Below are 27870 nucleotides of genomic sequence, written 5' to 3'. Positions count from 1 at the left end.
AGATCATGTCAATAGTCCCACATCTCTTGCGGAAGCCGCACTGTGATTCTGGCAGTAAGCCCTGCTCCAGGTGACTGATCAATTGGTTCAACAGAACCCGTGCAAGAATTTTCCCCGCTGTACAGAGCAGCGAGATTCCATGGTGATTGTCGCATACCTGGCGATTGCCCTTCCTCTTATAGAGATGCACGATGGACGCGTCTCTAAATTCCTGTGGAATGGATCCCTGCTTCCAGAAGGACTGAAACAGCTCAGTGAGTTTCCGTAGCAGCACGGGTCCACCGACTTTTTACACCTCTGCTGGTATGGCATCTAACCCTGGGGCTTTGCCACTTGACAGCTGGTTGATGGCTTTCTTCACTTCGTCCTCTTCTGGTGAAGCATCCATGGAATCATTGACTGCAACCTGGGGCATCTTGTCAATGGCCTCATCATTGATGACTGAGGGGCAGTTGAGAACTGCTTCAAAATGTTCAGCCCATCTCTGGAGAATCTGCGTCTTCTCTGTAAGGAGCACAGTGCCATCAAAGTTCAGAAGGGGAAAGCTCCCAGAAGACTGTGGACCATAGAGTGTGTTGAGGGCTTCATAGAACTGCTTATAGTTGTTCCTGTCCGCATATGCCTGTATTTCATCTGCTTTGGCGCTCAGCCACAAGTCCCGCATTTTGCGCAGTCGGTTCTGTACTGTTCTGTGAGCGTTGATAAAGGCGGTCTTCTTTGCTGCTGAGGATGGGTCGTTCTGATATACACGATGCAGGCGGTGCTTCTCAGCAAGTAGGGCCTGGATTTCTGCATCATTTTCGTCAAACCAGTCTTGCCGTCTGCGTGTGGAGGGCCCCAATACCTTAGATGCAGCTGTATGGACAGTGTTGTGGAATCGCTCCCAGTCTTTCTCAGCGTCATCTTCAATATGAAGATCAGCAAGCTCATTCTCTAGGTCTTCCGCTAGATTTTCAGTGATGCGGCTATTCTTCAGCTTCGACACGTTGATCCTTTTGAGAGCCTTACAGCCTTGTGGTCGTCTCTTCGGCATGATACGGAGCTTCATTTTGGATACTATGAGCCTGTGATCCGTCCAACAGTCAGCGCCGCACATAGCTTTTGTAACCCTGACATCTTGTCTGTCCCTTCTCCTGATGATGACATAGTCGATCAGATGCCAGTGCTTGGAACGGGGATGCATCCACGAAGTCCTGTTACGGGTAGGGAGGTGGAAGACCGTATTGGTGATCAGAAGGTCATGTGCTGCACAAGTTTTCAGCAGTAACAGGCCATTGCTGTTACACTTTCCCACTCCATTTTTACCGATGACTCCTTCCCAGGCTGCGGCATCGCATCCGACTCTTGCGTTAAAATCGCCAAGCAGGATCAGCTTGTCTGTGCGGTGCACTGATGATAGCAGAGCATCTAGTTCTTCGTAGAATTTATCCTTCACATCCTCTGGGTTGGTCATTGTGGGAGCGTATGCGCTGATCAGAGTAGCTTATTTTCCTTTTTGAAGCGGAAGCTGCATTGTCATGAGTCAGTCATTCGCACCCTTGGGGGAACTGGCAAGTTTCCGAACAAGATGATTCTTGATGGCGAAGTCAACTCCAGATTCGCGACGCTCATCACTGCTGCGGCCACTCCAGAAGAATGTATAGCCTCCGCCTGACTCGGACAGCTGTCCTTCATTAGCAAGGCGAGTTTCGCTATGGGCTGCAATGTCAATGTTGTAGCGTGCGAGCTCTCTGGCGACAAGTGCTGTTCTTCTCTTCGGTCTGTCTGCTGTGATGTCCAGTAGCGTGCACACATTCCATGTGCCAATGGTGATCGGTGTCACTCTAAGTTTTGTTTTTGTTCGACCCCTTTTATGGCATCCCCGCCAGCCGCGGTATGCTGGCCAGGGTAAGGTGAAGCAGGCAATGTTTAGGGCACCTTTTCTAGCCCCCTCCTCATGCTACGGAGGTGAGCAGTGCAATCCTGAATAGGGCTGCTCAGTCGCTCAAGAAAACACCGAGCTCCACTGCTGCTTTGGTCAGTGAGGAACGACCATTATACCTGAGCCGCCTGTGTGCAGGTCCGCAGCTACAACTCCCAGTGTATCCACACCCGCTGCTTCGTCGCTCGCCCATCGCCACAGGACTTGATATGATGTGATATGATATGATGTTGAGACTTGCGCGTGAATTGGATTAAAGTGAGGGAGAGTTGCGCAACGTAAACCTCACTCTCTCTTCCCAGTTCCTATCTGTATCCAGTGGCAGGACAAGAGTCAAGACGGCTGGAGATAGGGCAGGGCGCAGTGGATGACCAGGACGCCTACGTGTCTTGTCATGCTCTTGAGCGTTCCACAACGCTTGCTGTCACCGCCTTCCTGACCGTTGAACCAGGTTTCCTCAGTCAGCCGGATCCAGCCTTCGCATGCAATGGGTAGACAGGCCCTAACTCACCGAGGGTCTCAGACTCATCGGTTACCCTCACTGGCTCAGGCAGTGGTACTATAAGGAAGGCTTTGTGATGTATGGTCACTGGGAGGCAATCATGGACAGAGGATTGTTCTCTCGGGATGGACTTCACCTGATTAGGGAGGGAAATAGACTTCTAAGATGGAGGCTGGCGCAACTGATTAAGAGAACTTTAAACTAGGAATTTGGGGAAGATGGTTGGGAGATGTCCAGGTAATCTCCACGCCAGATTTTAACGTTGAGGGGGAAGAAAACAAAGTAAGAAAGGATACAGCCATGGGTAGGAGAATGGACATGAGGAGGAAGGGTAGTGTAGATACCAGACTAATAGGTGATACTGGTGGTAGAATGTCTGGGCCTAATCGGGTAAAGAATGTCAGTGAAGCCAAACGGCAAAAATTAAGATGTTTGTACTTTAATGCAAAGAGCCTAGGTAACAAAATGCAGGAACCAGAGCTACTGGTGCAGAATGCGAAACCAGAGATTATAGAGATAACAGAAACATGGTGGAATAGTAGTCATGACTTGAGTATAGGTATTGAAGGGTATGTGCTGTTTAGGAAAGACAGAAATAAAGGTAAAGGTGGTGGAGTAGCATTGTATATCAATGATGAGGCAGACTGTAAAGAAATAAGAAGTGATGGAATGGATAAGAGAGAGTGTGTCTATGCAAAAATCGCATTGGGGAAGAAAGCTACTAGAGCCTCCCCTAGAATCTGATTTGGATATGGATAGAGACCTTTTAAATTTTTTTAATGAAGTAAATACTAATGGGAATTGTGTGATCATGGGAGACTTTAACTCCCCAGATATAGACTGGAGGACAAGTGCTAGTAATAATAATAGGACTCAGATTTTCCTGGATGCAATAGCTGATGGATTCCTTCACCAAGTAGTTGCTGAACCAACAAGAGGGGATGCCATTTTAGATTTGGTTTTGGTGAGTAGTCAGGACCTCATAGAAGAAATGGTTGTAGGGGACAACCTTGGTTTGAGCTATCATGAGCTAATTCAGTTCAAACTAAATGGAAAGATAAACAAAAATAGATCTGTGACTAGGGTTTTTTATTTCAAAAGGGCTAACTTTAAAGAATTAATGAAATTAGTTAGGGAACTGGATTGGACTGAAGAACCTGTGGAGCTAAAGGCGGAGGAGGCCTGGAATTACTTCAAGTCAAAGTTGCAGAAACTATCAGAAGCCTGCATCCCAAGAAAGGGGAAAAAATTCTTAGGCAGGAGTTGTAAACCAAGCTGGATGAGCAAGCATCTCAGAGAGGTGATTAAGAAAAAGCAGAAAGCCTACAAGGAGTGGAAGATGGGAGGGATCAGCAAGGAAAGCTACCTTATTGAGGTCAGAACATGTAGGGATAAAGTGAGATAGACCAAAAGCCATGTAGAGCTGGACCTAGGAAAGGGAATTAAAACCAATAGTAAAGGGTTCTATAGCCATATAAATAAGAAAAAAACAAAGAAAGAAGAAGTGGGATCGCTAAACACTGAGGATGGAGTGGAGGTTAAGGATAATCTAGGCATGGCCCAATATCTAAACAAATACTTTGCCTCAGTCTTTAATGAGGCTAGTGAGGAGCTTAGGGGTAATGGCAGGATGATAAATGGGAATGAGGATATGGAGGTAGATATTACCACATCCGAGGTAGAAGCCAAACTCTAATAGTTTAATGGGACTAAATCGGGGGGCCCAGATAATCTTCATCCAAGAATATTAAAGGAACTGGCACATGAAATTGCAAGCCCATTAGCAAGAATTTTTAGTGAATCTGTAAACTCAGGGGTTGTACCGTATGACTGGAGAATTGCTAACTTAGTTCCTATTTTTAAGAAAGGAAAAAATGTGATCTGGGTAACTACAGGCCTGTTAGTTTGACATCTGTAATATGCAAGGTCTTGGAAAAATTTTTGAAGGAGAAAGTAGTTAAGGACATTGAGGCCAATGGTAATTGGGACAAAATACAACATGGTTTTACAAAAGGTAGATCATGCCAAACCAACCTGATCTCCTTCTTTGAGAAGGTAACAGATTTTTTAGATAGAGGAAACACAGTTGATCTAATTTACCTCAATTTCAGTAAGGCATTTGATACGGTTTCACAATGGGAATTATTTGTTAAATTGGAAAAGATGGGGATCAATATGAAAATTGAAAGGTGAATAAGGAACTGGTTAAAGGGGGGACTACAATGCGTCATACTGAAAGGTGAACTATCAGGCTAGAGGGAGGTTACTAGTGGAGTTCCTCAGGGATTGATTTTGGGACCAATCTTATTTAATCTTTTTATTACTGACCTTAGCACAAAAAGTGGGAATGTGCTAATAAAGTTTGCAGATGACACAAAGCTGGGAGATATTGCCAATACAGAGAAGGACCGGGATATCATACAGGAAGATCTGGATGACCTTGTAAACTGGAGTAATAGTAATAGGATGAAATTTAATAGGTAAAGTGCAAGGTCATGCATTTAGAGATTAATAACAATAATTTTTATTATAAGCTGGGGACTCATCAGTTAGAAGTAACAGAGGAGGAGAAGGACCTCAGAGTATTGGTTGATCACAGGATGACTATGATCTGCCAATGTGATATGGCCATGAAAAAAGCTAATGTGGTCTTCGGATGCATTAGGCGAGATATTTCTAGTAGAGATAAGGAGGTGTTAGTACCGTTATACAAGGCACTGGTGAGACCTCATCTGGAATACTGTATGCAGTTCTGATCTCCCGTGTTTAAGAAGCATGAATTCAAACTGGAACAGGTACAGAGAAGGGCTACTAGGATGATCCAAAGAATGGAAAACCTGTCTTATGAAAGGAGACTCAAAGAGCTCGGCTTGTTTAGCTTAACCAAAAGAAGCTGAGGGGAGTTATGATTGCTCTTATGAATATATCAGAGGGATAAATACCAGGGAGGGAGAGGAATTTTTTAAACTCAGTACCAATGTGGACATAAGAACAAATGGATATAAACTGGCCATCAGGAAGTTTAGACTTGAAATTAGACGAAGGTTTCTAATCATCAGAGGAGTAAAGTTCTGGTACAGCCTTCCAAAGGGAGCAGTGGGGGCAAAAGACATATCTGGCTTCAAGACTAAGCTTGATAAATTTATGGGGGGGATGGTATGATGGGATAGCCTAATTTTAGCAATTAATTGGTCTTTGACTATTAGCGGTAAATATGCCCAGTGGTCTGTGATGGGATGTTAGATGGGGTGGTATCTGAGTTACTACAGAGAATTCTTTCCTGGGTGTCTGGCTGATGAGTTTTGCCCACATGCTCAGGGTTTAGCTGATTGCCATATTTAGTGTCAGGAAGAAATTTTCCTCCAGGGCAGATTGGCAGAGTCCCTGGGGCGGGGGGTTCGCCTTCCTCTGCAGTGTGGGGCCTGGGTCACTTGCTGGAGGATTCTCTGCACCTTGAAGTCTTTAAACCATGATTTGAGGACTTCAGTGGCTCAGACATAGGTTAAGGGTTAGTTGTGGGAGTGGGTGGGTGAGATTCTGCGGCCTGTGTTGTGCAGGAGGTCAGACTAGACAATCATATTGGTCCCTTCTGACCTTAAAGTCTATGACTCTGTGTCACAAAATGAATATTAATAAAATATAGTTATGAGAACTTGAGTGAGCTAATTAATAGTACAGTGTTTACCTGGGATCCAAATTTGTCTGTCAGGACTGGATTGGCACCTACCTGCATTAGAGATCATCTTGTCATTCATGACCCACCATAAAAGCTGATACTCTGAAACCATGCAGCTGACAGGGCATTGGGTGAAAGTCTTGAGAGTTGGCGATAAGGTTTTCTCTATTCTCCTTTTATTGGAGGAGAAAAGACTGAGCCTGACCATTGTCAGATTGCCAAATTGCAAATGCTTTCCCACAATAACTGAACACAAGGAATTACAGCTGAAATAGCAACAGAAAATATTGCAATATTCCTCCTAGTCCTATTAGGCCCCCAACAAGAATCGAATCCAACACACACACACACGGCCAAGTTATCTATAGCTGTAACTCTATTAACTTGAATTGAGTTATATCTGGAGAAAAATTGGCCCAGTAAGGAAAACTTCCACCTTAGGACTGGAAAAGAGTTGATGCATTATCAAATTTACTATTTCTATATATCTTTATGCCAATCTTAATTATACTATATAACATTCAAATAAGACAGGTTGTGAGCTCCCTAGGAAAACAGTAAGCAGACAGACTAGGTTAGGTTGACTGATTTTTGTACTGGGACAAAACACCTGTTGGCTTTAAAGGGGAACTTTGCCTGAGTTAAGGATTGAATAAAAATGTAGGCCCTCATCCTGCAAAAGGATCTGAACATGCAAACCCTTGCGTTTATGCAGAGCACTGTTGACATCACTAGGGCTCTGAGAGGGCACAGGGGTCTACCCAGGCAGATCAGCTTGCAGGATTGGGGCCTTAATAAAGATTCTGGAATTGGGCACTTTATATAAGCTACACATATCATCCCAGTCACACATCCCCCCACTTACCTTTGTAATATGTTCCTCAGAAAGAGCTCTTTTTTTCTTGTTAGATACATTTCATTATGCAAATAACACAGCAATAAATTTTAGTTAATGTAGTCATCACTGCTGAAATTGGGTGATGGAATTTGGAACAGATCTGAGTTTATTTCTAGGCTTCCTTAATTGCTTCAGTTTTGCAGAAGGCTTTGTTTCATGTGACTCTAAACCACTTGGTGATGGTAGCTCAATTGTTATTAAAGGTAGTCAGTAAAGGCCAAAGCCTACCAACCGCTTATTTTTTTATTGGAGGTAAAACAGGGTACTATGCATAATCTGTGTAGTGCATAATCTGGCCCATACCTAATAATATTTTACTGTTTTTACCAGAACAGGGATGCTATAACAATAAATAATATATCATTATTAGTAGGATATTTGTTTGTTTTTTCATATTTTAATGTAATGAAACTATTGTAATTAACTTATTCTATGCATTCCAGTTTTAAAAATAAAATAACTTTGGAATTATTTTAAAAGTTAGGTCTGATCTATTTCTGTAGTAGTCTAGCATGATACATTAAAAATAGGCATAGTGGATTTCATTCCTTGCATGATCACACATTTGCCTATGCTTTGATTTTGAAATGAACAACAGTTATATTCAGTGATTAAATCTTGTGTAGCAGAGGTGTGTTCACTTAGAAGAGCGAGGTTAAGTTTTATTAATTGGTTTCCCCTGTAGGCCTCAATCCTACAAACACTTACACACAAGGGTAATTTTTTATACAGGGGAATATTCCCATTGGAAGGAAAAACAAACAGAAAAGCCAGAACTATAAATATTTTTAGATAATTAGCAAACAAGAGAATTAAAATTATTTAACTCTAGAATTCACTGTAGCTAATAACTAATGTATTGTTACTTTTAAACCTATAGCCCAGGGGTAGGCAACCTAAGGCATGCGTGCCAAAGGCAGCATGTGAGCTGATTTTCAGTGGCACTCACGGTGCCCAGGTCCTGGCCACCGGTCCGGGGGGCTCTGCATTTTTATTTAATTTTAAATGAAGCTTCTTAAATGGTTTTAAAAACCTTATTTACTTTACATACAACAATAGTTTAGTTGTATATTACAGACTTATAGAAAGAGACCTTTTAAAAATGTTAAAATGTATTCCTGGCATGCAGAACTTTAAATTAGAGTGAATAAATGAAGACACGGCACACCACTTCTGAAAGGTTGCCGCCTCCTGGTAGCCACTGTAAGGGTGTGTTTGGTGATCTGGTGCATTTGCAGCAGATGCCAGAAGCAATCTGCCTGCAGGGTGCTGTAGAATGCTTTGGCAGGGACTGAGGGGAGCACATAGAGAAGCACCTTTCTGGGAGTGTAGCATGCATCTCCTGCACTATCATTGTTCTCAGAACATCACCTAGTCGTCCTAGTGCACGGTTTGAGAAAGAAGTGGTGGCCTTTTGGATGTGTCAAGCAATATTCACAGTGCTGTGATCTGCTACACTTTCCACTTAAGGAGTTCAAAGAGTGGGATTTTGGCTGTCCCTTGCACAACTAGGAAAGGGCTCCATGTTCCCTCCCCTCATCCTCACCACTTGCACAGGAGCAGCCAGAATCTGTCCCCTAGAGATAATCAATAATGTAATTATATGTCCAAGATAAATATCTAGCCATTTTAGCATAGTTACTCAAAATACAGCTAGCCACCACATCCCTTCCCCTTCTTCCCCTCCTCCACAGACAGCATATATAGGATATCTGCTAGAAGAGTAGAATAGAAGGTTATAAAAGTTAAATATAAATTCACTATAAAGCCAAGCACGTATCTTTCCTTATTTTTACCTTCTCTCCTTTCCTTTAGTCCTTTTTTCCCTTCCCACTTCCAGCTCACCCTGTCTTTCTACAATATCTTCATAGTCTTTTTTTCTCAATTCTATCTAGTATTTTCTCTTTTGATTATTCTTTTTTTCTTTCTTTAAAAGCAGCAAATCTTTTCTTCTAATTTTTGTTGTCCATGCCCCATTCTAGTCCATGTGTGCCCATAATCTAGACATTATCCTTTGTTTATATTCAGATCTAGCATTTCCTACACACATATGTGTTAAGTGTTCATATAGGCAAGGCATATGAATTTGGTAACTTTTTTCACTACATTTTATTCAAACTGGATGTAAAATGTAAAAGCTTGCTGCTGTGCAAATGGAAAATCATGTAATCATTTTTATTTATGGAGTGCTAGGTATTAGTGGGCCATTCTTCTCAAAACATGAATTATTTTTTGGTCATTTTGGAGAGTTAAATTGCATTCTGTGAAAAACTTTCCTCCTCTTCAAATAAGTCTGTCTTTAAACAAATAATGAGTTGTTTAGTGAAGGGGGAAAAGCAATAAACTGTTGTTCTTGTTTTACAAAAGATTTATTGTTAAATAATGTTCAGTCTTCAGACATTAAAGCAAGCTTGGAAACTTTTTATAATCCATTTCTAATGTGTTTTTCTTTTGCCTTTAACATAGCAGAGTGGCAATAAATCAGTATCACATGCAAGAATTTAGAATGAAACATCTTTCTTTGTTCCAGGTGCTGGCCAGCCTGCGTACTGTACGGAATAATTTTGCTGCATTAACCAACTTACCAGATCGGGCACCCAACAAGTGAGTGCAGACTCTTTTCCCCTCTGAACTTTTTGGAGTGGTGCTTATTAATGTTAAAACTCAGGGCAATGTCTTTAGATTTCAGAGTGCATCCTGTGCTGTTAGACTTGTAAAAGCCCCAAATGATATCAAATGATAGGACCAGTTAATTTTCTATTAATATTTTGAAATAACAGTGTTAAACATTAAAACTAAGCCAACAGCCATCATTTTCTCTTGCAGTACCTTACTTACAATGTGATTATTTAAACTCGGAAGTAACTTCTAATATCTGTGACTTGCATCAAATTAGTCATGTGTAAGGGATCCTGCAACTGTATCCAAGTGTGTGAACCACTACACACATGGCAACTCTCTAGCAGGATCTGACCCTAAAATTCTGCCTATTCAGTCCAGGACAGTGAAATCTTTGTCTGAAAATATACGGTAATCGTATCTATTGAAGTTTAATTATATAACTGAAATAACACATCCAACATTTTTTTCCAACATTGCTACAGAAATGTGGTCTCAATTAACAACAGTGGAACCTGTTTTACATTAAGAAAAAAAGAAATCATGTAATAGACAGCAGTAATTCCATTAAGGAGTTCTGGATAGTGGTTAATGTTGTAAATTATGAGTAGAACTTGGGTTTCTTGTCACTATATTTACAAGATAGAAGTTGTTTATAGTGCATTGTTAGTTTCTAAAATAATTTGACACTCTTTCATCCTGGAGCATCTTTGTAGACACAGGGAGCAGTTAACAGTGTTGGCATTCATTCCTGTCCTTGGCTTGTTCCTCCATTAAGCCCTGCCTGGCCATGTCCCTGCAAACAAAGTCCAGCCATCTAGTTTGTAGTCAGCTTCTTGGTCAGACTGACCGTCATTGCATTTGCATTATTTTCTCTGGCATCATATCACTGTTGGTCTTCTGCAGTTTCGCTATCATAATATTTTCAGTTGTAGCCAATCCTATACCCTAATTTCACATCCTACTCTCCTTCTACCATCTTCATTTGTCTTAAAATCGTTGCATTTTACACCTGCCCTTTTTCTCTACTACCTCCGGCCTTCTGATGTCTGTTTCATTTAATGCAGCTGCTTCCATCCATAGAGTAATATAGTTAGTACACTAGTTTGATACATTTTCACTTTGGTACCAAACGTAATGTTTTTATCACTCCATAATTTCATCAATTTCTTGCAGCACTTGTAGCTGATTAAGCTTCCTATATACACATAAGATTCTACTTGTTTTATGTATAGGGGGTAGCCATGTTGGTCTGTATCCACAAAAACAACAAGGAGTCTGGTGGCACCTTAAAGTTTAACAGATGTATTTGGACATAAGCTTTCGTGGGTAAAAAACCTCACTTCTTCAGATGCATGGAAGAAGTGAGGTTTCTCCAGGCATCTGAAGAAGTGAGGTTTTTTACCCACGAAAGGTTATGCCCAAATAAATCTGTTAATCTTTAAGGTGCCACCGGACTCCTTGTTGTACTTGTTTTATGACTTCATCACTAGTACATTTATTGTCCCTATTCCAAAATGCAATCACTTCATCTTGGTGCTTATTGTAAGTCCAAGTCAACTCCACCAATTTTACAAGGTAGCAAAGATTATCATAATTAATTCAAATGTGTCTGCCAGTTGTACATAATCTGCATAAATTGAGGAGCTTAACTCTAGATTATCCAGTGTCAACCCTCTGACTCATCTAACATTCTTAATATTCAGTTTAAGAATAGATGAAAAGCAACGATGCTTCCATGCCCCCTTGTCTTACAGCAAACTTTGACTTGAACCAGTTGCTAAATTTTCCACCAGTTGTTATGGCACTGCATGATTCTTTGTGCAGAGCTTTTATAATTGCAATCATGTTATCTGGAACTTCATATGATTTTGCTCCTTTCTCTAATGCTTCCCTCCAAATTAAATAAAAAAGCGTGACTGAAGTCAATGAAAACAGCAAACATCTTTAATCCCCATTCTTGCTTTTTTTCCATCAACTGTTGGAGCTTGAGTATCTGATTGGTACAATATTTGCCTGGTCTGAAGCTGCTGTATTTTCTCACCACTACTTCCTCTAAAATTGGCCTTACTCTGTTGGTGTAGTTTTGTCATGATTTTTCCCTGTACTGACAATAAGCCTATGCCTCTATAATTATTTGGATCACCAGGATCTCCTTTCTTCAAAGTTGGTTCAAGTATTGCCTTTAGCCAGGCATCTGCTATCTCCTCTTGTTCCAATACCTTCTTGTATATTTTTTCTAGTACTTGGATAGCACTTGTCTTGCTGGCTTTTAGCAGCTCAGCTGTTATATTGTGTATTCCTGCAACTTCCCCATTTTTTAACTGCTTCACTCCTCTTTCTCTTTTTCTAATGGTAGTTCAGTGCTGGTCTGTATTCTGTCTTGCACGCTGCCCTGTTCATCTAGCATATCTAGAATGCTTGCATCTGGATGAACTATAAGGTTCAGCTATTTGTCAAAAGGCTTCTTCCCTACTTCCAGCATCTTTCTGGCATTTGTTGTCAATCCACCAGTAGCCTTTTTATTGCTTGCGTTATTGGCTTGGTTGTGTTGCCATACAACCTTAGCTTTTTGTATATTGTTTTCGTATTTTGTTCTCATGTTGAGCCTCCTTGAGCCTCCTCTTTTGAAAACTTTTGCTTGTCCATTCTTTGTAATATCTTAACGGCTTTGCATTATGCTTTTAATTCTTCCGCTTTCCCGGCAGTCTTGGCTTGTTTACACCTTTCCTGTAATGTTTGTGTTTCATTGCTTGTTCAGCTTTTCCTTATTTGCTTATGCTTTCCAATAATTTCACCCACTGTGTTTTCTGTCACATGAAGTCTATGATGAAATGTCTCCACAATCACAAATTAATGGCCTGAAATGCCCTCCAAGTGCCACCTTGTATCCCTTCCTTGCAGAGCTATCCTTTAACTTATCAACAACAAATTTGGTGCCAATAGTGCCCATCTTTTTCCTGGACTTAAACCTAATCTTAAACTTTCTCATTAGTGGTTCATGATCACTACCACACTCTGAAGTTCTGTAGACTTTAACATGGACCAGTGCTCTTTGGTCCAACGCTATTCATTAGCTTACTATGTCTGCTACCAACCTTTGCATTCATAGCTCCCATTATTAGACTCATATCATAATCAGGAATCTCATTGACAATTCTGTCTGGCTGTTGATAAAATCCATCCTGCTCTTTCTCTTCTGCTTCTTTTGCTGGTGCATAACAGCAGGTCACAGCTATGCATAGTTTGTTGCAGGCAGCAGTAAACCTTGCTATGACCATCTGTTCAAATGCCAGTTTCCAGCTGTTCACTAAAGTAACTTTTTCTTATTCACCACTAAAGCAAACCCACCTCTGTGTTTCACTTGTCCACTTGAACATTCAAAGTATTTTCCGACTGTCAACTCCCCTGCACCCTCCCAATAAAGGTAATGCACATTGTAAGGTAATGCACATTGGAAAAAATAACCCCAACTATACATACAATATGATGGGGGCTAATTTAGCTACAACGAGTCAGGAAAAAGATCTTGGAGTCATCGTGGATAGTTCTCTGAAGATCTCCACGCGGTGTGCAGAGGTGGTCAAAAAAGCAAACAGGATGTTAAGAATCATTAAAAAGGGGATAGAGAATAAGACTGAGAATATATTATTGCCCTTATATAAATCCATGGTACGCCCACATCTCGAATACTGTGTACAGATGTGGTCTCCTCACCTCAAAAAAGATATTCTAGCACTAGAAAAGGTTCAGAAAAGGGCAACTAAAATGATTAGGGGTTTGGAGAGTGTCCCATACGAGGAAAGATTAAAGAGGCTAGGACTCTTCAGCTTGGAAAAAAGAAGACTAAGGGGTGATATGATAGAGGTATATAGAATCATGAGTGATGTTGAGAAAGTGGATAAGGAAAAGTTATTTACTTATTCCCATAATACAAGAACTAGGGGTCACCAAATGAAATTAATAAGCAGCAGGTTTAAAACAAATAAAAGGAAGTTCTTCTTCACGCAGCGCACAGTCAACTTGTGGAACTCCTTACCTGAGGATGTTGTGAAGGGTAGGACTATAACAATGTTTAAAAAGGGAACTGGATAAATTCATGGTGGCTAAGTCCATAAATGGCTATTAGCCAGGATGGGTAAGTATGGTGTCCCTAGCCTCTGTTCGTCAGAGGATGGAGATGGATGGCAGGAGAGAGATCACTTGATCATTGCCTGTTAGGTTCACTCCCTCTGGGGCACCTGGCATTGGCCACTGTTGGTAGACAGATACTGGGCTAGATGGACCTTTGGTCTGACCTGGTACGGCCGTTCTTATGTTCTTAATATGTCTCCTGTATTACAGCAAGGGAACTGGTAATTTAACTCCTCCACTACTAGTTCAGTCGGGCCTAGAGCAAATAGACTTCTCACATCCCGGCTCACAATGCGTATATGTTTAGCCATTATCCCAAATCCATTTCCATTTGTTAACCCTGGGTAAAATTCATATGACAATTTGTACTGTTTCTATAATAAGTGAGTTTCAAATGTAATGGCTTGTTAGGCCAGTCCACCCTGTCCAGCTCATGGGAATGCCATGGCATAGCCAGCTGGCCTCCTAGGAACAGGTATCAGTGATTCCACCCGAGTCTGCTTGCCTTTCAAGGCTAGTGAGCTTGGATTGCTCAGATTTGAAATGAGAGTTTTCCTTCTCCTCGACAGACTTGCCAGAAGAGGCTAAGTGAACTCTGTTTTCCTAGTTTGAATTCAGAATTCTCCCTCTCCTACATACTGTTGATTCATGGGACCTTATTATGTAATATTCAGTGCAACCTTTCAGCAAGGTGGGCTACTGCCATCCCCCAGCCAGGGGACATGCCTCTATGCTGTAGTATCCCAATGTGAGGGATTTGACGCTAAACAGTTTCCTTTTAGAATGCTGTCTATTTAAATTGTATTCTAAAAGCTTCATATTAGTACCAATTTAATATCAAAGTAATACCAATATGACTGGTCTATTTTATTGTATTCAGTAGGAATTTTCACACAATTTATATTATATTAGATTTAAAAAAACTAAATTAACAAATCATATATTGGTTGTATAGTCAGCATTCAAAATTAGGAAATACTAGAATTAAGGTTGCCTGTTCCTTCCCCTTTGTAATTTTATTTTATCTTGGTGCATACACGTTACAATAATCTTCAGTCTCTAATTACAGGGTCACATAATTTTTCTGTAGGAGCCCTGCCTCATTCAGTGCACAGGATGGAGGGTGCTAAGGGAATGAATCAAGGTTTTTATAGTATTTAATAAGGTTTGTAGGATCTCTCTGAGGACTTTGGGGGTTTGTACTAGTTATGGTTTGTAGAAATACAACAGTTAAAATATACTCTTTCTAAGCAATTTCTGATATAGGGCAGATTCCCAGATTTCACTGGAAACAGCAAAATGTGGAGCTTGTCAGAGAGCTATTTACAGCTTATTAATCTTCTTCCACAGCTCTGGCTCATTTTAGAACAGCCTGGGGGCTGGTCTAACTGGCACCAGCTGGCATATGGTCTCTTGGTAGACCATTATTGGAGTGCACAACTCTCTGTTCCTTCCTTTCTTCTGTCCCTTCCTCTCTCCATCCTCCCTTCTACCCACATGATCCCTGTGCTGGGGGGAAGTTGGTTCTGTTAACCCTGTGCCTGCTGGAGACTCCTCCACACTGAGGGTATCCCTAGTAGGTGAGTTAGGGGACATTTCTGTTCCTTGTGTGTATCAAGTCAGAAAATCTGCCGCCATAGTCATCCCAGTTACCGGAGAAAGCATGAAAGAAGATCTGCAGAATAAAACTCTAAGGGGCAGATTTTATGTGTAGCAAATGAAAAATGGCTGAAAATACTGCACAATAGCAATTGAAAACTCAACAATATTTTAGATTGTTTTAGAAATATTCTCTTTATTCAGGGACCTTCTGTAACCAAATATTGCAGTTCCTTTCATGCTTGTTCACTACTTTTACTGCTTCGTAATTTCTTGCTGTTCAACGAAAGCACATTTGGGCCCTGACTCAGCGCAAGCTGTGAAATAATATGAGGTTCATTTGTGAGTTCTATTCACCTCTGTATGTATGCCGAATGAACTATTTTTGTCAGTTTCTATACATTCCAACCCAAAATAATCTCTCAAATAAAAGTGTTTTCAAACAAATGGTTTAAAGACTGCACTAATATACAAACTTGATACATTTATGCCTTTTTTTCCCATTGTCAGACGGTCACCCATGTGTAACCAACCATCCATCAACAAAGCAACTATAACAGGTAAGAGAGATTAATATAAGCAGAAAGTGAAAGTATAATGGTCTTCTGAAACTGAATAATTATTTATAAAATCAAAATGTAATTCAAAAATGTCTGGCTCTTTTGAAATAAAAGCAATATATTCTTTTACATCCATAAGTTTATTTTATAAATATGGTTTTGGCTAATTTTTACCACAAATAGCAAATTAATTCTTTCCAGTGATATGTCATATTAGACATGGATATCTAGATATAGAGATATCCTTGGCGTTAATGTGAGTTCATTCCAAAACTTTGTTTTTGAGATGGTGGAAATGTCAATAAACCATGGTCTTTTGTCCTCCATTTCTTCTGCGTGTATCCATATGTGACTATCGGGTATATTGGTAAATTTATGCACTGAAATGTAGTAGAGGGCACAGGCAACAAATTGACCTACTAATTGGAAAGTGGAGTTCTACAGGCACTGAGGCAATGTCTGGGTATGATTTAGTACCCAGCATAGGTAGTGGAAAGTTTTCAAAAGTACGTAAGTGACTTAGGAGCCTAAGTTTCCTGTTCAACATTTTTTGTTTGCTTGTTTTATTCAGATGGGTTCATACTCGTTGAGTTGCACTTTGAGTTCAGAGTTTGAGTGAATCCTGATACTTGAAGTGAAACTCAGCCAAAATCACTAAGTTTGACATGGTTTAGGGTTGAAATAATGTAAAATCGCTGTGTCCTGTATGGTTTCCTCCATAAAGTCTAAATTCCTCCAAAGCACTTGGAAGTCAGCCTGATGTTCACTGATGCTGCAAGTGCTCACCTCGCTTCTTGATTTCATGACAAGTTATGCACAGCTCTGCTTCCTGCTTAACACACGTGGATCAGAGTTTGATTTGACAGCTTTTCACTTTTAGGCTTTTTAAAATCCACTTCTTTACACGTTGAAAATCATCCACAATTAAGATTCTTTTATAATAATTCTTAAATGCATGGTAATTAAACAAATGAGGAAAAAAAACTAGCTGCATAGATCTCTCATTAATTGTAACTGTTCCCCATGACAACTATAACCATAACCCTTTGTTAATGCATTCTCTGAAGAGATAATATTGGGGGTTGGTTTTATGCTAGCAGCCATGAGCTATTTATATTATTGATGGCTAGTCTGCTTATTTTTAATTGCAGGACTTCCCCATTTTTCACACTTTGATTATCCAGACTCTATTGCCTTTAAAGGAGATAGGCTTCAGGTTCTTTTTTTTTTTTCAGAAATTTTGGCCCCTTCCCATAGATTCAAGGATTCAGAAAGTCTGTAGCACAGAAAAATTCCTAATAATAAAAGAAAATATCTGATAACTGTGACTGAAAGCACTCCTATATTCACACCCTACACACTGCTATAATAATCTTTGCACAAAATATGCCTTGTTGAGGTATCATTTGAAAACTAACTCCTCACTGGTCAATAAGATGGTGAAATGTGTGTAACAACATTATATGTAAAGTTATGAACATAAGCGGAAATTATGACTTAGATTTATTTAACCGAGAAGTCCTGAGAGGGCGTGAACCTGTTCCTCACAGACAAAGGACAAACTAACTCCTCTAGCCAGGTGTCATCAAAGTTGATTGGCAAATGTAATGCCAACAGACCCCAGTCATCTGCGGGTGGGATCGAACCTGGAGCCTTTGTAGCTTAGTGCATGAGCCTCTATCGCATGAGCTAAAAGCCATAAGCCTGTTAGCTAAGGCTGTAGAGCAAACCCATTAATCTCTCTCTCTGTACGTGTTCTCGATGCCACTAGATGGGACAGAACACCACACCCAGGAGGTGTGTGGGTTACATAAACACCAGTCAAGTGGTCATTCTTTGGCAACAGAAGGAGGGTAGGAACAGATCAATCTGCATTTTAAACAACATTTAAACAACAACAACAACAATGTGGAAACTCTTTCACCATGAGATTTCATGTCTCCAGCCTCACAGTGGGAAGGCACTTTATCTAGGGGTAACCCTTAGGAAAATGCATTTCAAAGGGTGACTGGATTAAAAGTGAAGGACAAAAAGCACCCCAGGTATTCTTTCTTTCTTTCTTTCTTTCCCTATCTCTTTAACCTAAGATGACAAAGAAACCAGCCCTTTGACTTTAGGAGGGCATCCTGACCTGAGAATTTGGTTAGCAATGTTGCTGGGGACACGTGGTAAAGATTTTACCTTGAACAACATCTAGTTTAAGTTTTAGTTACTAGAAAGTGTTTTATCTTTATTTCTCTTGTAACCATTTCCGACTTTAATACCTTATAACTGTACTCACTTAAAATCTATCTCTTTATAGTAAAAAAAAAAAGTTGTATTTTTAATCAAAACTAATCCAATGTTGTATTTAAGCTTAATTGTTTGGTAACTCTAATTAAAGTAGCAAACTGTTGTATGTTAACCCCTTACAGGGGCAACAGATCTCTAATATCTGAACTGCCCCGGAGAGGGCTGGACAGAACACACATTTTTGGGGAATATTGAAGACTGGGTGTGTGTTGGGGTTACCCTACAGGTGGTAACCAAGGCTTCTGGAAGCCAGATTGTGACTGGAGTGTTGCTGGCAGGCTGCAGCTATACACAGACACTCAGGGTGTGACCGACATGTTGTTTGGCTGTTTGTGAAGGCACAGGTTAGGAACTACAATAGCAAAGCATTATGAGGCTCCCTGGGTTATGGGCCAAGCAGTGGCACAACCTCTCTCTGGTCTGGATTGCATCCCACAATGTGATGATACCATAAAGAGAGGCTGTACATGCACATGCGCGCACACGCAAGCCAGTGCCTTACAAGCTCCCCTACCAGGGAAGCCCTTGTGCCAATTTCTTTCCTCCAGCAGGAGTAGCTGCCCAAACAGCAGGATCCAGGATACTCTCTGCTGGATGCCACTAGTGCGCTCTTTCAATTTCCCACTGATCTGGAGACTTCCCTTTACTTAATCCCCGGAGTGCAATGTGCATGTCAGAAGTAGTGCATCATTTGAGGTTTGAATGCCTATAAGGTATGAGGTGCACTCAGGGTGCAATTTAACTAGAAAACTTTTCTGTGCCAGGAAATTTAAAGGGAGCAGCAGTAGAGAGCGGTGACGTGTAGGGGTAGTTTAATTTCATGTAATGTTAACATGCTGCACCAGAAAGGCCACCAGATCTGCCATGCCAAACCTACATATTAGGGTGGTCGGATCTGAGAGGTCAAAAGACTTCAAAGGCTGGGAAAAGTATTAAATCACTGCAAACCATGAAAAGGATTAGGATTCACTTTGGCTAATGAGTAAGGGTTGCAGCTGGATGGTATTTTGCCTGAACTGGTTTGCCCATCCCTAGACATAATGTTGTATTTGATATTATTGTTGTTTCTATAGTAACAGACCTTCATGACTAAGCACAGAAGTTTGCATAGATATCTTCCTAAGCCATATAAAATCACGGTAATGCATGTTACACCAAAGCAATGCACCTAGGGAGAAAGGCAGGAAAAATGCTTGTATCATTCTTTCTCGCAACAATTAAAAAAAGCAATCCTTCTGTGGCGCCACCTTGCCCCTTGGACTCTTGGCAGAGGTGTTTGAAGTGCTGACTGTCTGGCTTCCTTGCTGCTGGAAAGTCTTCTTGTCAGTGCTGCTCTTGCTGCTCTAGACATTCAGACCAGCAGGCAAGTGGAAGACTCATCACAGCAGTACAGACAGCACTGCTAACACTGCCAGCAGGAACCTGAGGGCACCAGGCACAAGTCTAATAAGCTAGATGACTGGAAGATGCATTGTCACTAAAGTAAATAATAAGCACTTTGGGTGGTAGATTAAGGTTGATAGGCTTCCTGGAAAAATTTTATTCTCAGGAAGGATTTGAATGAGAAGAAGGAGGAAGCCAGAATGTGAAGGAAGTTCCTAGTGTAAGAGGCAGCATGGTGGAAGGGATGAAAAAGAAAAGGTGAGGAAGGGATGCAAAGGAAATAAGGAAGGTAATATGGATTTTCTTCATTGAGATCAGAAGGAATTGTTCTTTAATTATAGATACTCATTTCAGGTAAGCACATATGAGGAGAAAAAATGCATTAGCTGGAATGAGTTGATACTAGAATTCATTCTACAGTAGCACATGCATAAAAAATTTCAAACTGTTTCGCAGGGAGTATGGCAACCAGGCCATTGGATCATTTGACCAGAGCCCTTTAAAGAAAGTATTGCTTCATGGTTGGAGGTGAGGAAAGAAATGGGTGGCTTTTAAAATGGGCAGTAGTTGTTCAGTTCAATATGGAGTATTTACTTATTTTTGTCCACATTCACATGGAAAGCATAGTTCCTGGTTCTTGTCCCACAATCTGGCTCTAAAGGGACTGTCCAACATGCTTAGGTATATTCACTAAAAACCACAGCTGATACTGGTGATCGAATATTCCACTGTCTGACATATTCTGAAACAATTGTTCTCCTTTAGTGGTTTCTTTAAGTAGATCTTCTGAAGGATGGTGTTTAGGCTTTTCTTGGAATGAACTGAAGGGTGAAGGATTTTTTTTTTTAAATATCATCTTGCTGAATGGCTGTGAGGTGGAACCAACCAGTGTTTTACAATTGTTTTATTTTATTATTATGGCTTTATTCTTAATAGTTCATCAGGCTGCTTAGAGCCTGAGATAGGCAGTTTTAATATACTGTAATAAAAAAGAAATAAAACTAAATATCCACATTCACACATACTAGACCCTTTCAGAAATGACAGCAGCTGCAATTTAAAAAAGAAAAGAAAAGGCTACAGCTTCAAATCAGAAATGGAAAGATTAAAACAAATTAGGTGGGAAAATGTGTAATGAGAGTATATTGAGAAGCAGTCACAGAATGACTATACCTAGTTCTAGGAAATCATACCTCCACAAATTCCAGCTCTCTTAGGCAATAGACAGTCCCTCCACACTAAATTATATACTGTAAGCAATGGAATAGAAAGATGGCTCTACAAAACACTAATAGTAGCTAAAAACTGCGACTAAGAAAATATAAAGCCCTTTCCCTCTAAGGATTACAGACTTCATTATCTCTAGGAATGACCTAGCAGCTTTAGAAAAAATATGCTCCAAATTAAATGACAATATGGAAATATTTGAAACAATATGATTTTCTTTCATTGAAAAATATGACTGACTATTAACCTTGAGCACAGTAACTGAATAAGTGATATCAGCCTTGAAATGTGACACCAAGCTATTTTTACAAAACAACTGTGTAATAGTTTTCCATTCTATATATTTGCCATCACTTTATATACACACACACACACTCCATCAAAACTAGCAATAGATCTGAAAAGCTTAATAGAGTAATAGAATGAAATTAATATAGCGCATTCTTTCTGAATATCAGAAAATCTTCCTGACAATGATGTAGACTATAGACTAGTCTCCCAGAAGACGTGGTTAACGTCCTGTCACTTGAAACTTTTAAAGCTAACTGGACAAAGAACTGTACAGTGTAATGCTGCAAGGAGATGTGCTAGATGATCTAGAGGTTTTTGTCTTTTCTAGCTTCTGTGATATCATTGGTGAAGAGCAGGGAGTAAAGTACATGTGAAAACACATGAGGGGGCAGCAAAGAACAAAAGATGCATGCCTTACAATGGCTAATTCTTACAATAGTGAAGTATTGTTGTTACCTTGAATATGAAATTCAGTGGCCTCTAACACCATTTAAAATAATCAATATCTCAGATCACTTAACAAAGTAAAATCTTGCAATGTTGTTATCAGTGTCACCTTTTAAAATAATGAACTTCCTGGAGTTCATAATAGGCTTGGGGTATATAAAGCACATCCTGGTCAAGAGGGAAGTGCAGCAAATGTGCCACCCCTCTTGATTTAGGCACAATTCACTTGCCCTTTGAATATACTGTTTTCTGATTGATGAAAAGTTTTCGCAGAGTAAACTGTGCCTGGCTTGTGGCAGAGGTAAGATAAATGCGTTGACCACCCTAACTCTAGCTGATTGAGTTGGGGGAGATTTCCTTACACATTGGAGTGGCATGGAAGGGTTGATTCTGAGGAGAAGAGGGATTTTTGTTGTTGTTGGTACAGTGCCTTCGTATGCTGAAGGAAGTTTGACTGTTTTCTTATTTGTGCATTTGGGGTTCTTTGATTTTGGTGTACAATCTATTGGTATTTTAATCAAACATAATTTACCACAGCAAACTATTTTGATAAGGATTTCAAGATAAATACTAAGTAGGCTTACATATCCTGGTGTAAAATCTGACTCTTCAAATGTTTGTCCCTCTATATATTCCACTGTGGGCAGGGGCGGCTCTACAAATCACGCTGCCCCAAGCAGCGCGGAGCGCTGCGCTGCCCTTCCCGCTCCCGCGCGGTCCTCGCCTTTCGCTTCTCCGCCGAGCTCCTGCCGGCATGCCTGCGCGCCGGTCCACCGGAGCCCCCAGACAGACGGCGCAGCGCCGCGCGGAGCTCCGCGGAGCGGAAGCGGACGGGACCGGGACCGCCCGCCGCCGCGCGCGCCCGCCGCCCCGGCTCGCCGTGACCTGCCGACCTGCCGCAGGCATGACGGCTCAACCAAACCAAATGCCCGCGCTCGACCGCCGCCGCGCCGCGCTTGTGCGCGCGGGGGTCTAGAGCCGCCCCTGACTGTGGGTACACATTTACTCCATGTGCCCGGGACTGGAAGATTCTCGCTAGTAGTATCCGTTAGTCTATGCCTGAACCCTAGGGTTGCCAACTTTCTAATCGCACAAAATCTTGCCCTGCCCCTCCCCCGAGGCCCCACCCCTTCTCCAAGGCCCCACCCCCCACTCACGCCATACCCTCTGCCTCTGTTGCTTGCTCTCCCCACCCCCTCACTCATTTTCACCAGGATGGGGCAGGGAGTTGGTGTGTGGGAAGGGGTGAGGACTCCAGCTGGGGTGCGGGCTCCAGGGTGGGGCCCGAAATGAGGGGTTCAGGGTATGGGAGGGGATTCCTGGCTTGGGCAGGGGGTTAGGGTGCAGGAAGGTGTGAGGGCTCCGGCTGGGGGTGCAGGCTCTGGGGTAGGGGCTGGGGTTGATGGGTTTGGGGTGCAGGAGGGGGATCTGAGCTGGGGTAGGGGATTGGGTGCAGGAGGGGGAGTGGGGAGCAGTCTCCAGGAGGGTGTTTGGGTGCGGGAGGGGACTCCAGGCTGGGGCAAGGGTTTGGGGTGCCACGGGGGTGAGGGCTCTGGCTGGGGGTGCAGACTATGGGATGGGGATGAGGGGTTTGAGGTGCAATATGGGGCTCCAGCCTGGGGGGATGGGGCTGAGAGGTTCGGAGTGCAGGAGGGGGATCAGGGCTGAAGCAGGGAGTTGGGGTGTGGGAGGAGGTGTGCTCAAGGCGGTGCTTACCTCAGGTGGCTCCCCAGAAGCAGTGACATGTCCCTCGGCTCCTAGGTGCAGGGGTGAGCAGGCAGCTCTGTGCGCTGCCTCCATTCACAGGTGCCGCCCCACAGCTCCCATTGACTGCAGTTCCCAGCCAATGGGAGCTGCAGAGCCGGCGCTCGGGCAGGGGCAGCGCACAGAGCCCCCCGCAGCCATCCCTCTGCCTAGGAGTAAAGCAACATGGCGCCGCTTCTGGGAGCCATGCGGAGTCCTGCACCAACCGGACTTTTAATGGCCCGATCAGCAGTGCTGACTGGAGCTCCCAGAGTCCCTTTTCGACTGTGTGTTCTGTTCAGCAACCAGACTCCAGGCAACTCTCCTGCACCCTTCTCTTCATGCTCTCATCTGAAAGTATAATGGGTGGTATGGACTGACTGCCTCTGCAGCTCCTTCTCACTGCCACATGATCTGAGATGGAACCCTCCAGTGTCCATTGACTTATCTTCCAACATCATTCCTGTAAATATTAACAAACAGTAAATATGTAAATAACTCTGCTTAGTATAGTTTAGTTAGCTTTACATAGTCAGATTTTAGCCCCTTCCCACCATCCTTCCTGGTACAGGACTCTGAGTATGCCCAGGATTCCAGGCTTCAAAAACCCATCATCTGCCTGCGTTCTTTTGTGGTCAGCAACCACCACCAGAGGTGCCTCTACTGCCTTGGAGAAGCTCATATCTCCATTAAGTGTAGTATCTGCAGCTCCTTCGCACTCTTCAAGTACGAGAGTTCAGTCTCAGGGAGCACCTTATGCAGCAGCCTGAGGCCTCAGTTGGATCTGGGCTGGGCAGACGCCCCTGAACAGTGGGCTGAGGTGTCAAGGAATGCACTGCCCAACACAGTTCAGACACAGGGGCAAGCAAGGGTAGAGCCAAGGGCTCTTCATCTCAGGCTGACTACAAGGGTAAGAAGACCTCTGTAAAGACGCAAGAGAAATTCATCTCCAGATCTTCTTCTAAGGAGAGGGCTGCATCCCCTACACCCTCGAAGTTGAGTAAGTCATCACATCGGTTACCAGGATGCTCAAAAATCCATTAAAGGCATGGTACTGAACTCTAGACTTCAAAGACTAAGAATGCTTCTGCTTTGGTACCATTGGCAGGAGCAGAATCACCATTACAGTGTAAAGAGAGGCATGAGGTTCAGCCAGTACAATCTCCGACACCGATGTGCAGATGACTACCCCATACATCATCACTCCTCTGAGCTAACAATGATAGTTCACAGAAACAGAACTCGTCATGGTGACAAATACACCACTTTGGAAGACATCATCATCCTGCCAGATATGGAATCTTCCCTCTTATGTGAACCAGTTCTTACAAGGGAGATTCTGACACCATTGATTCACTAACATTAAGGAAAAGACTTCTCTTCCCTCTACCAATTGGGGTCATTTCTCATCAGCATTTCCAACAGCATCGCCTTGGAGATGGAGCCCTCATTTTCTTCCTCAGGTGAGTCTGATATGGGATAAGGACCCTTATCACCACCTTCAAGGAACATGAGCTGAGATACAGGCTCCAGAATCTTTTGGGCCTGTCACAACTGCATAAAATGGGATAGCCCCATCCTCACGACGGGCGATACGCTATGCCTTGGTGTCCACCCCAACTCATGATGGATCCCTCTAGCTGGCCTTACTGGGAAACATGGGACACATACGTGCATTATCCCAAATCCATTCGATACCACTGATAATCTCACCATCCCTCTCCTCCAAGAGATCAGACTTAACTTCCCCGGGAGCTCTTAGTGGAAGACAAAAAACAAAAAACAAAAAAAGGTCCAGATCCAGCAGCACCTTCTGGTATATTGTCTTCCTCTCTCAGTGAGAGAGTTGCTCCAGCATAACTGTCTTCATTAGATGATCACAAGCAGTTTCAGGAGATGTTTCAAAGGGGTTGCTGATGCCCTCCAGTTCCCCTTGAAGAAAGGCCAAGAGTCATCCCACAAACATCTGAATATTTTGGAGAGGATGGGACTTATAAGGGTGGCACTTTCTGTCAGCAAGGCTATCTGAGAGCCAACAAAAGTGGTGTGGCATGTCCCAATGACATGTTCATCTACTCCTAAGAGGACAGACAAAAATACTTTGTTCCTCCACAGGGAACAGATTTTTTTCATTCATCCTGCCCCCAATTTTCTGGTTGTTCAAGCTGTTACAGAGAGGAATAGACAACAACATGTTAGATCTACCCCTTCAGACAAGCAGACCAAACACTTGGACCTCCTAAGGAGAAATCTACCAGCCTCCAACTCTGTATAGTCCAGAGGTTCTCAAACTGGGGGTTGGGACCTCTCAGGGGGTTGGCAAGGTTTCATATGGGAGGTTGCGAGCTGTCAGCCTCCACCCCAAACCCCACTTTGCCTCCAGCATTTATAATGGTGTTAAATACATTAAAAAGAGTTTTTAATTTAAAAAGGGGGACACACTCATAGGCTTGCTATGTGAAAGGGGTCACCAGTACAAAAGTTTGAGAACCACTGGTATCTATCACCAGGTGCTATTTGCAAAGTATGATTTCATTACCTACTCCAACTTTGCAGAATTTAAAGACAAACTCCCTCAGGAGGACAGGGCAATTCCAAGTCCTGATGGAAGAGGGTATACTTCTAGCCAGATCTTTCCTTTAAGCCACAGTGCCTGTGACCGATATAGCCTCTAGATAAATGGCAGCTCCTATTGTTACGCAAGGGAGTCCTGCTTCAATCCAAGGGCATCTCCAGGGAAGGACAGTCCATCATAGAGGAGTTACCCTTTGAAGGGGGCATCTTATTCAATCAAAAGATTGATCATAGATCATAGATTATTAGGGTTGGAAGGGACCTCAAGAAATCATCTAGTCCAACCCCCTGCTCAAAGCAGGACCAATCCCCAAATGGCCCCCTCAAGGATTGAACTCACAACCCAGGGTTTATCAGGCCAATGAGGCCTTGGATTCAATAAAAGGCTCAAGGGCAATCCTCCATTTCCTGGGGATATACACCCCAGCACCCAGGAGAAAATCAACGGGAAACTTTATGTGCCTAGACCAACTTTGCAGCCTTTTTTTCACCAGAGAGTATATGAACTACCATGAAAGTGTGATGAAACCAGCATAGTGTTCCTCCTTTGTCTTGCAAACAGCAACCACCTGTCAAAAAGTGCTTTTGATGGGACCTTCAAGAATCACATATCTACCCAATGCCAGATCCTTCCACTCTCCAATTTGATGGCTGCCTAGTTCTGTTTTCCCCTAAAATGAAGGACAATAATAGTGGATGGATGTATCCTCAACACTATTCATTTCAGGTATACCATAGAGGTTCTCTCCCCCCGAAACCACTTTCTCCAGCCCATTTCAGGAACTACTCTATTGGAAATAGACCCCCTACTTGTATGTGGAGCCATAGAACCAGTACCACCTCAGCATTGGTGAAAGGGATTTTATTACAAATATTTCCTAATCCCCAAGAAGAATGGAGAATTGAGAGCCATATTAGATCTCCAGCACCTCAGTGTCTTTATCTGAAGACTAAGATTCAGGATGGTCACCCTGGCCCTGATAATTCCATCCCTAAACAGAAATGAATGGTTTACAGCTCTCAACATGAAGGATGCCTATTTCCACATAGACATCCTCCCATCCCACAGGTGGTTCCTGAAGTTCATGATAGGTGCAAACCATTATCAATACAGGGTGCTTCGCTTCCCTTTGGACTGGCAACAGTGCCCAGAGTATTTATTAAAATACTTTCAGTAGCAGCCGCACACTTCCAGTGCATAGTTTGACAGTCTTTCCCTGCCTAGATGTTTGACTGCTGATGGGAAAGTCGTCTTGGGAGGTAATGACATCACTTGAATCATACTGTACATGTAACCTGTGTTTTTCTGCTAAGCCTCATACTATCACTGAGGACCAGAAACTCCATTCCCTGGACATACATCAGGCATAGGTGTTCTATCGTCAGAGATCAAAATGCTCTAGAAGATCGCCTAGACTGCTATGACCCTAACAGAACACATGAAAGTGAAATCAATATCTTCACAGAGGCTATCAAAATGTGTTTCAGGCTGTATGTTGCTCTGTTACCAGTTATCAGATGATCCGCCACCTTATGGAATGAAGGTTCACTCCACCATGGCAGAGGCCACCTTGGTAGCTTTGCTTCAGGAAATACCATTCCTTGACATATGTAAAGCTGTCACATGAAGTTCTGTTCTTATCTTCCCAAGACACTATGACCTGGTACAAGCGTCCTCAGCTGATACATCATTTAGGTCGGAGTCTTACAGTCATCAGTACTACAGAGATCTTCGCACCCTCCTTTGTCTTGAGTACTGTTAATCAGGAATACATATAGGGACCAGCACTTGAAGAAGAAAAGTCACCTACCTTCCACAACAGAAGTTCTTTGAGAGGTGTGGTCCGTATCTGTATTCCACTACCCACTACTCCTTCCCTTCTGCTTTGGATTATGAAGACTTAAAATGCAGTAAAGAAGGAACTAGAGAAGCGGTTATCTGCTCCATACCCAGGGCCGCCCAGAGGAATAAGGGGGCCTGGGGCAAAGCAATTTTGGGGACCC

General features: G+C 42.4%; 1 protein-coding gene across 16 annotated transcripts in view; it reads left to right on the top strand.

Moving 5' to 3' along the window:
• The window catches only part of PDE4D (phosphodiesterase 4D), a 1085833-nt gene that overhangs the window by 906728 nt on the left and 151235 nt on the right, over positions 1-27870 (top strand). For 15 of the 16 annotated variants that reach the window (XM_039543145.1, XM_039543146.1, XM_039543150.1 and 12 more), the window contains 2 exons: positions 9528-9601; positions 15860-15909. In XM_039543145.1, coding sequence (XP_039399079.1) covers positions 9528-9601; positions 15860-15909 — 124 coding nt within the window. Of the gene's footprint in view, positions 1-9527; positions 9602-15859; positions 15910-20040; positions 20113-27870 lie in introns of all 16 variants that reach the window. The other variant, XM_039543165.1, reaches the window with a different exon arrangement.

This window comes from Mauremys reevesii, linkage group 6, assembly GCF_016161935.1.
Source record: "Mauremys reevesii isolate NIE-2019 linkage group 6, ASM1616193v1, whole genome shotgun sequence".
Lineage (NCBI taxonomy): Eukaryota > Metazoa > Chordata > Testudines > Geoemydidae > Mauremys > Mauremys reevesii.
Note: the sequence above shows the minus strand (reverse complement) of the source record. Positions and strands in the feature narration are given on the sequence as shown.